Source organism: Triticum urartu, chromosome 3, assembly GCF_003073215.2.
Source record: "Triticum urartu cultivar G1812 chromosome 3, Tu2.1, whole genome shotgun sequence".
NCBI lineage: Eukaryota > Viridiplantae > Streptophyta > Magnoliopsida > Poales > Poaceae > Triticum > Triticum urartu.
Window position 1 is genome coordinate 599,547,970 of NC_053024.1, and position 10,513 is coordinate 599,558,482.

General features: G+C 41.5%; 2 protein-coding genes across 2 annotated transcripts; both read left to right on the top strand.

Annotated features, from left to right (window-relative positions):
* Positions 1-5,151: 5,151 nt before the first annotated feature.
* Positions 5,152-6,822, top strand: LOC125548818 (crossover junction endonuclease MUS81-like). The gene is made up of 3 exons (XM_048712357.1): positions 5,152-5,342; positions 6,417-6,574; positions 6,673-6,822. Exons 1-3 carry the CDS (start codon positions 5,224-5,226, stop codon positions 6,756-6,758), a joined length of 363 nt encoding a protein of 120 aa, XP_048568314.1. The 5' UTR covers positions 5,152-5,223; the 3' UTR covers positions 6,759-6,822.
* Positions 6,823-6,844: 22 nt separating this feature from the next.
* Positions 6,845-9,550, top strand: LOC125547007 (crossover junction endonuclease MUS81-like). Its single transcript, XM_048711063.1, has 8 exons — positions 6,845-6,895; positions 6,972-7,078; positions 7,570-7,630; positions 8,037-8,195; positions 8,580-8,659; positions 8,812-9,046; positions 9,138-9,340; positions 9,457-9,550. Exons 1-8 carry the CDS (start codon positions 6,866-6,868, stop codon positions 9,548-9,550), a joined length of 969 nt encoding a protein of 322 aa, XP_048567020.1. The 5' UTR covers positions 6,845-6,865.
* The last annotated feature ends 963 nt before the right edge of the window (positions 9,551-10,513 follow it).

Genomic DNA, 10,513 nt, shown 5'->3' on the forward strand with positions numbered 1-10,513 from the left:
GTTGTGGGGCGCGATCGAAAGGTTGAAGAGACTAAGGTTATAATGGCCACGGGAATTAAAGGGGAAGCTGAACGGCCAGGAATATCGGCAGGCCCTGATGGTAGTTCTAATTTGCAGCGCATATATCCATCGTGCCGCACGTAACTGCATCGCATGGCAACGCGCGCGGCGCAACCGCATGCATACGGGGCCCTCGACGTGATCGTGCGCATGCCCAACCGTTGGTAGAGCGCGCGCGGAGGGACGTGAGCAGAGCACTCCACGGTCGCCCCAACGGCGAGCAACTATATATATATATATATGGTGGGTCTATTATGATAACACCCTTAAGAGTCTTATTCTAATAACACCTAACCTTATTCTGCTAACACTACAAACACAAAACACACGCGCTACCCACTCCCTCCTCCGGTGACCTCCCTCCACCACACGCACCGATGCGCCCCACCCCACCATCACGTGCCGCTAGTCTCGCCACCCACCACCACCTCCCACGATCTTGGTGTTTGAAATTCATTCCCATTTCTTGCATGGGACCTAAGCATGCACCCAAGGACACAGATTTAATTTTTCAACCGATTTATATGCACTGGAGCATGTGGATGTAGTACAAATTTGAATTATGCACATAAATGCATTGAAAACTCACTTAATGCATAAAAATGTCCAAACGAACCCCGAAAAATCACAAAAAATAACACAACACTCCTATTGTTCTATGTTGACACGAGAAAATTTTTGAAAGCAATAAGAGGCAATGGATATCGTTTCGTCCCCAAAGGTGGGGCACTCCCTACCGAAAACATCATGCTTGTTGTGAGAAGCATATACCCAAACATGCCCCAAATGGGACAAAAAATTTACCACGGCATGTTGATGCCGCTCCATGATAGCATGCAAAGTTTCATGAATTTCAGACGAGTTTTGAATTTACTAGAATTTAAAAACCATGCATCTCAATGTTTTGCCGGCAATCAACGGTGCCCTGGTGTTTGAAATTCATTCCCATTTCTTGCATGGGACCTAGCATGCACCCAAGGACACAGATTTGGTTTTTCAACCGATTTATATGCACTGGAGCATGTGCATGTAGTTCAAATTTCAATTATGCACATAAATGCATTGAAAACTCACTTAATGCATAAAAATGTCCAAACGAACCCCGAAAACAATAACACAACACTCTTGTTGTTCTATGTTGACACGAGAAAATTTTTGAAAGCAATAAGAGGCAATGGATATTGTTTCGTCCCCAAAGGTGGGGCGTTCCCTACCGAAACCATCATGCTTGTTGTGAGAAGCATATACCCAAACCTGCCCCAAATGGGACAAAATTTTTACCACGGCATGTTGATGCCGCTCGATGATAGCATGCCAAGTTTCATGAATTTCAGACGAGTTTTGAATTTACTAGAATTTAAAAACCATGCATCTTAATGTTTTGTCGTCAATCAACGGTGCCTTGGTGTTTTAAATTCATTCCCATTTCTTGCATGGGACCTAAGCATGCACCCAAGGACACATATTTGATTTTTCAAGCAATTTATATGCACTGGAGCATGTGCGTGTAGTTCAAATTTGAATTATGCACATAAATGCATTAAAACTCACTTGATGCATAAAAATGTCCAAACGAACCCTGAAAATCACAAAAAGTAACACAACACTCATGTTGTTCTATGTTGACATGAGAAATTTTTTGAAAGCAATAAGAGGTAATGGATATCATTTCGTCCCCAAAGGTGGGGCGTTCCCTACCGAAACCATCATGCTTGTTGTGAGAAGCTCTGGTTTGTGAGAAGCATATACCCAAACCTGCCCCAAATGGGACAAAAAAATTACCATGGCATGTTGATGCCGCTCCATGATAGCATGCCAAGTTTCATGAATTTCAAACGAGTTTTGGATTTACTCGAATTTAAACACCAGGCATCTCAATGTTTTGCCGGCAAACAACGGTGCCTTGGTGTTTGAAATTCATTCCCATTTCTTGCATGGGACCTAAGCATGCACCCAAGGACGCATATTTGATTTTCAACCAATTTATATGCATCGGAGCATGTGCATGTAGTTCAAATTTGAATTATGCACAAAAATGCATTGAAAACTCACTTAATGCATAAAATGTCCAAACGAACCCAGAATAATTCCAATTCTTTTATGATCACTATAGATAAAAGGTCTAGCAATTCAAACACTGTCCATGGCCACTGTGACCCCATTATGTAATTCAAATCAAGACGAAAAATCAAGTAGATCCCACACAGTTTATTATAACCAATCGTGTGAGATGCAGCACAAAATATCTTCGGACCGTGTCTGAATAAGGGACCGTGTCTTATGACACTTAGCGCCCCAGTTTTTTGGCTGAAGCGATTCCAAATTTTCAGCTTCCGCGGAAATATCTACCTCCCCCGCCCCCTCCCCCTTACCAAAAGAAACATTTCCCCTGTTTCCTCCTTCCTTTCCAAGTTGAAACCTTCACTCCTTGCTTGTAGCGCCGGTGACCCTCCTTCACGCTGCTCGACCTCGCCTATCCAGGCAGGTAATCCACACCTGACCCCCATCCTTCTCCTCCTTCCACATCCCACATGCCCCGACCGCCGACGTGAGCGCGACACCTTCCACCCAAATCACCGACCCCTCCACCAAATAAGCACCGGCCTAAGCCATGGTGCACGCAGTATAGCTAGGACCTCAAGGAGCATTTAGCAGCGGAGAAGCAAATCGCAGCTGCACGCACGGATGAGGTCACGATGGCTGCCATTCGTGCCAACCCCAGGTCTTGGAGGAGCACCTCGCCGTCGAGGCCACCATTGACGCCTCGCGCGCCGACACCGTGACACGGTTGGCTACTTTAAATGAAAACTCGTGGTGTTTTCTTGAGGCCACCATCGGTGCCTTCAATGAAGACTACGAGGTGTTTTCTCAGCATGCACGTGCTTACCTCATCTCGAGAGCCAGCAGGTTGGTGCCCGAAGTGGCTTAGGCAACTAACCACTACAACGAAGGCACCCATGATGCGGAGGCCTCACCCTCTTCCATGTCCAAGGAGCCAATCGTCATCGATATCTCCGACAAAAAGGAGTAGCTTGTCTTATTAGCTCACTATAAGGACCCATGTTCAGTTTGCTAGCTACTGCCTTTCCTTAACAAATTCTAGTGAATTGTGCTATCTACTTTTACCATGCAATCTTCTGCTATAGTGTATATGTTCTATATGTCATGCAATGTGGTGTTCAGTTAACTGCTTGGTTCAATTATGCAAATGTGATGTTCAATTCTTCAAGGTGCAATATTTCCAAGTTGTTAAGCATGCTTGGTTTGGTTAACTGGCTGATCTTCTATTAGGAGTATGTTATATTGTGCAATGTGGTGCTCAGTTAACATTTGGTTCATTTGTTGTGGTGTTTAGTTAACTGCTTGGTTCAATTCCGCAATGTGATGTTCAATTGTTGTGGCTGCATTCTGTAATTGTATACCATGTCAGGAATAAATAGAATTTGGCTGCACTTAATACATGAGAAACATATACAAGTGCTATATTTGCTAGTTCTTAATCATGCTTGGTTTGGATAAATGGGTTTTCCATATGGCTTGAATTAATCTGATGAATCTGCAATGTGCTTATTTTTCATCAACATATTTTACTGATAGCATGTGAACCCTTACTTAACCCGATGACTAACTACCTTATATGTGTTGCAGGAAAACAATGGGAAGCACTGAGGTTTACAAGATGGTACTAACTATTATACCTTGCCTTTTTTATTCCTTTGCCCTGTTTCCAATATAGAGAATATATTTATGCACATCCTTGTTTTCAGGGTTCACTGATGATTACCTCTCAAACCACCTCTGTGGTCAGGAGGCGAGGGAAGTTTTCATACAACACTCATGGTTCAATATTAAAGTGTTCTTGAAGAGGTCGAAGGAGTCAATCATCCACAGGCACTGACCTAAAGTTGCAAAGACCTACAACATGAATGAAGGCTCAATATTTGCCTTCCGCTTCAGCAGTTTTCCAGATGAGATGCATCTCTCTATGTACCGTCTATGATGCTAATTTCAAATGGTTCTAGATGTTGCACGTGAAACTTGCTGCTGGTGCAGTTGTGTAATGGGATAGCTGAGTGCTGAAGCTATATCATGTTGTACTCCGATGTATTTCAATTATGAAATCCTTCTTCCTTAATATGGAAATGGAATATATTATGTGCTTAATATGAATGTCAATTAGATTAGTAAATGGATTATTAATAATAGGGCAATTAGCCCGCTAATTGGCTAATTAGCTTGCTAATTGGGTTTTCCTATTGCAAATGGTTAATCAGAAAACACCGTGGGCGATGACCTCATGCAACACACATAGTTTCTAGGAATAGACCGTGTTGGATCAATGAACAGTCACACACGACATTCTCTTTAAAACTGTTTGCGTTACGCCACCTTGCGCAAACGTTTTCCTTGTAGTGATTGTGTGGGATGTATATACGAACGGAAACGTTTATTGGTGACTGACTGTGTGGGATGTACTTACAACTGGAAATGATTTCGCTTGTATAATTGTATTTTTTAGCACTACTATACATATTTCTGTATTTGAGTCCTCGCCGGTCGCACACGACCTCATTTTTCCCAGCGTGTGTGCCAGGAGGGCATATCCCCAACGATTTCTGGGTCGTGTGGGAAGGACCCCCCTATCGCCCACACTCACTTGGCGACGGTTCCGAATGCCGTCGCGGAAAGGGGTTAAAAATGTTTGTTTAGGACCGACACGTACCAGTGAAGATCTATAGAGATAGATCAAGACGCTTAATTGGACTTTCACAAAGCAGATACCTTGATAAAGTTTTGAAGAAGTTCGAAATGCATCAGTCAAAGAAAGGGTTCTTGCCTGTGTTACAAGGTGTGAAGTTGAGTCAGACTCAATGCCCGACCACTTCATAAGATAGAGAGAAAATGAAAGTCATTCCCTATGCCTCAGTCATAGGTTCTATCATGTATGCAATGATGTGTACCAGACCTGATGTGTGCCTTGCTATTATTTTAGCAGGCAAGTACCAAAGTAATCCATGAGTGGATCACTAGACAACGGTCAAGAACATCCTGAAATACCTGAAAAGGACTAAGGATATGGTACAGTTTCAGTGATTCAGTATATGCCACGGTTGCTGATTTCAGCTGATATTTTAGTGCATCACTAACTGTCTCTGTTGTATTATGAGCAGCCCAAACAACAGTAGGAATTCTCGGAATGAAGGTTACAGTTACACTGGATGGAATAGCATGAAGACGTTAACAAATAAGGATCTGGTTGAGAAAAAGAGTAATCCTACAAAGTAATGTACTAGGCTCATCCCCATGTTAATGTTATGTTTTTCTGTCATTTACTAAAAAGGATTGGATCTTTAGGGGGGTAAACCCAATACGTTTTATACTCACGTATTAGACCAAACAAGTTTCATTACCTTCACATCACTGGCTATTGCTGTATAATGTACTATTGTGGCTCTGCTAGCTATTGATTGTGAACTTTTTACTTTGCCCGATTTTTCTTAAATGATAAAATGATATTATAATGGACTCAAACTCAAGGAGATACCAGACCTATAAAATATTACACTTGTATGCACGAACTTGACTCTCATTAGAGGGTTCATAGGGTTCTCATGTATTTAAGTATGATTGTGTATGCACTAGTTTATCCGATTCATGCTCTTGCGACACTCACCAAATAGAAAAGCCTCTCACATGTTTTGGTCTGAGTGTGGATCGGCTAGATCCAAAAATGCGGCTAACCTTTGACTCTGGTGTGCTTTTGCTGTTTGGTACATGTGTTGTCTAGTAATTTAACTTGTATCAAGAAACATTCCTACTTCAGTTTTTTCTCTTGGTCGGAGAAGTTTGATACAGTGTAGCAGTGAAGTCATATATATGCTAGCAGAGTATCAACATCTGATAGTTTGCTTGCTGATGCTTGTCGGCGCCTTTAGGTAATATAATGCCCTCTAATATTTTGAGCTAATTAAGAAAATATATCTTTTAAAAATATAGCTCTGCGGTGGTATATCATCAATTTTCTATTGATGGAATAGAAGCAGGCATGTCCAATTCCATAGGTCCTTTGAACTTATCTGGTCCACAATATGAACCTGAAACATGTTTATAAAAATCTTGCACATGTGGCCATTTGGGAATGTTCCAGATGTATGCTAGTTTGCTACATGAACCAGATCTTGCTCATTACTTTGGTCCTACAGTTATCTCTTTTATTTCCACCCTGAATACAAGCAGAAGCTCACCCTGTTCAGTTTGCATCTCCTCTTTCTCTCTGGGGCTTTATTTGCCAAGAACACACATTCTGTTGAGATAATAAGCATAGACTTGGGGCTTACCGTATGAGTTTGCTGCAGGTATTACCTAACGGAAAAAGGCAAAGAGACAGCTCGCGATTGTCTTGCACGGTCTGGATTGGATGATCCTACAGGACCTTTAACGGCGGCCGGTCATCTTGCAGTTGTGCTCAGTGATTCAGATTCTGATGAATACGACGGCAGCAGTCCCCTGATAGGTATTAATAAAGGTTTCTGCTCATGCAGCATGAATTTCCAGATAACCAATTATTGTACCGCAGCAACACTATAATAAATTCCTTTTACTCAATTGCAGGTTCTGAAAGAAGTGGACTTCCAAACTCAAAAGCAGGCAGTTCGAGTTCCTTTGGTATTAGCATGCTTTCTTTGTATATAATATGATGATATATTCCATAAGCAAAATATTACAACCCGCTGATCTTTGTAGTTAATGCCATTTTTTTTCAGACAACGGTCTTGCTACTAATTCTCCTCTTTCATCTCGAGGAATGCTTGGACAGCAATCGTTCAGTGCAATGGTACACTTGACTTTCGCTTTCCGTACCCTTCTTTTTCAAATGGAACGTAATGCAACATTTTCTTTTCTAACGTCAGGGTTCTGCTGAAAAGTCTTTACTAGCTATGCCACCTCATCAATCTAATGAAAGTTTTCAGAAAGTTTATGAAGTGGTGCTGATATTGGATGATCGAGATACTTTCGGGTCTGTATGATCGTATCTTACTCATGAGTTGTATCTGATATTTAAGTAGGATCATGATAAGGCTGTCTTAGCAAATAAACAATATATTTAGGCACCCCCCTCCAAAAAAACATCTTTTGAGGAGGGTAAAGTAACTGAGGATTGGGAGTATGCGTACCTAGTCTCTTTTTCGCATTACCTGCAAGGGCATTCTATTCTTCATGTTAATATTATTTCTGTTAAAGTAAGATAGGCAAGGGATTTCACATATTTATCCACTTACTGCTGGAATTGTGAACTTTGATGGCACTTTGATTCGTTATCTCGTGTTACTTAAACTGTTTAACCTTCTGCTTCTGTATATAAAATTTAGATTCTGCATGTTATTTATAAATTATTTTCCAAGGAAACAAATTGATTATTGTTGCACCCATTAGTTTTTTATGTTTTATTTAATCATCCATCTATGTATCAGAATTCAGTTCTCTTATGATTGCTCCCTTTTTATGCAGGCCCCGTTCCAGAAGAAAAGTTGTTGATAATATACGCTCGCAGTTTAATATTCCTGTAGAGGTTAGTTGGATTGAGAGTTATGTGAACTCTTCTTTGTTTAACACTGCTTGCCTTTTCCTTTCTTCTTCTTTTTTCGAGAAAACACAAAAGAGTTGCGTTTCATTGCATTGAACAGGAAGACAATGTCTTCCTGTTCATTTCTTCAAACAACCAAAATACACTACTAAAAGTCATTATATGCATCAACATGGCTCTAAATTAAATGCTCTGTACTGCTGGATTAATTATCTGATATGTTTGGTCGCTGCCCCACCGTGTTGATGATTGCCGACTGCATATTTTTCTTGCTTGTGCGCAAGGAGACAGCATAATAATATTACCAAAGTTGCTTTGCATAGATTGAACTGTTCATATAATGTGCCAAAGAGAATGGTGTTGATCCTTCTGTTTGAACCATGTCATCCAGATTAAACACTTGCCTGTTGGAGATGCTCTTTGGATTTCTCGCCATAAAGAACTTGACACGGAGTATGTTCTTGATTTCATTGTTGAAAGGAAAAATGTGGATGATTTACTTGGCTCAATTAAAGACAATAGATACAAAGATCAAAAACTAAGACTGAAGGTACCATCTAAAAATAACTTTGATTTTTGTCATTAATATTATAAACCTTCCATCTTAACTTTCCCAGTTCTTCATGCTTTCAATTTCTCACTGATAGTAAAAAAGGGCAGCCCACATGCTATCCCCTGTGATTAGATGTTGCTTGAGTCCAATTTTAGCCGACGAATTTTTTTCCTTATTCTTTGTTATCACTAATTAAAAAGCATAGCCCATATTTGAGTGGGAGATGATGAAGGATGACGTTATTAGCAGACATAAGCTTGAGCATGTAGATTGTGCATCTCTTCCCAAAGAAACTGTATTTCTTGTCCATATATATGGGTTTGCTGTGGTTATTTTAGCAACAATATGACGTGATACCTCCATTTGTTGTATCCTTTGCAGAAATGTGGGCTAAGGAAGCTAATATATCTAGTTGAAGGAGATGTAAACACTGTAGATGGATCTGAGAGCGTTAAAACAGCGTATGTACTCTTCTCATGAAGCCTGGACGATCATGTTAACCCCTGAATGACAGTACTTTTTCTCGTTGTTTAACATTATTAAATATTGTTCCAATGCTTTCACTGTCAGCCGTATGCCCTATTAACTCTCCTCCACATGCTTTTTTTTTCAGCTGCTTCACTACTGAGGTTCTTGAAGGATTTGATGTCCAAAGAACAACTGGGTATGCTGATACCGAAAAGAAATATGGCCACTTCACACGCTCGATAATTGACTACTACAGCAGAAACTTCTCTGCTGGTGCTGACAGCTCTCGAGTTTGCCTGACTTACGATGAGTTTGTGAAAAGGTGTTCTGACCTTGAGAAGGTCACTATGAGCGACATATTCGCCCTTCAGCTTATGCAGGTAACTGGACGAATACGACCACCTCCACCAAAGTTTGTCGGGTAGTCCATTTCATGCAGTAGTTTTCTCATTTATTGTGCATGTAAATCAGGTGCCACAAGTGACAGAAGAAGCTGCTCTTGCTGTCACGAGTCTCTACCCCACTCTTCCCTCACTTGCTAAGGCGTACACCATGCTTGTGAGTCCTCTTTTCCTTTCAACTTATACAATGTTCTTTACATATAGAACTTATACAATGTTCTTCACATATACAACTTATACAATCTTACTTACGCATTGGAACAGATGTGACCAGTGTATGAACACACACACACATCCTTAGCTGCTTCTTGTGCTATTGATGTATAGAACAATTCAACACGTCTGTAGAACTAAAAGTTTATCCTTGTAACTTTGAAGGATGGCGATAGGCATGCCCAGGAGGAGATGCTGAAGAACAAGAGCGACATGGTCAACGCAGGGGCTAGCAAGAACATCTTCAAGCTCATCTGGGTGGAAGGATGAACACCCCATACTTAGCCGGTCTTTTGGTCACCGCCGCGGTGATTTCGGACCGCCTACACAAGTTCCCAAGGTGAAGACAGGAGGGAACCTTTTTGTGCTGTGCCTGGTGCCTTGGAGCACTGAAAGTCACTGAACATGTAACCACCACCTAAAAGAACGCCTTAGCGAAGCCTCGCTCCCCGTTTAAATTACTACTCGTACGTAGTAGAATTGCATCCCGCAAATTATGGAGTCGCAGTGTTAATGTATTGCATTAGGCTTAGTGTGTGTACATATACTAATATTAGCTCTTGACTCAGTTGCTTGGATCATGTTCTGTCTCGTGTTATCTCGACCTCGCTTGCATGGAAGCAACGAAGGTAGGTATTAGAATTTAGCTCGCTGGCAAAGTGAGCGTAGACCCGCTCGACCCCATGGTTTTATCTTTTCGATCCATGTGCTTGATGGAACCTGAAAGCGCTCTTTGGTCGGCGGCATATCCATGTTCTGCAAGAACGACATGTTGAGCAGATTCTGTTTTGTGAAGATTGTGGTGTTGAGGAGACGATGGAACGTCGTTGCTTCCTTACGGCCAGGATCCCTTCTCCATCCGGATTCAAGGGCTGCAGATATTGTTGATGGCAAACAAGTTTCAGAACTGCATGATGCTATCATTTTGTGTGGGTGTTGGACAATTTGGACTGAAAGAAACAATAGGAAAGATGGAGAACTTCAAATGGGCCATTGATGCCATCCATGATCTAGCTGCGCTAGTGGGCTCAAAGGCAACACGAGAGCCGAGGGAGAAATCGGTCTGGATACGTCCCGAGATCATCAAGGTCAATGTTGACGCGAGCTATTACGAGCAAGATGGCTATGGTAGTACGGTAGTTGTTCTTCGGGACCATATCGAAGCACTGGTTCGGGCACAAGCAATTTTGGTATCAGTTTGCACAAAATGCAAGCACTATGGAAGCCTTGGCG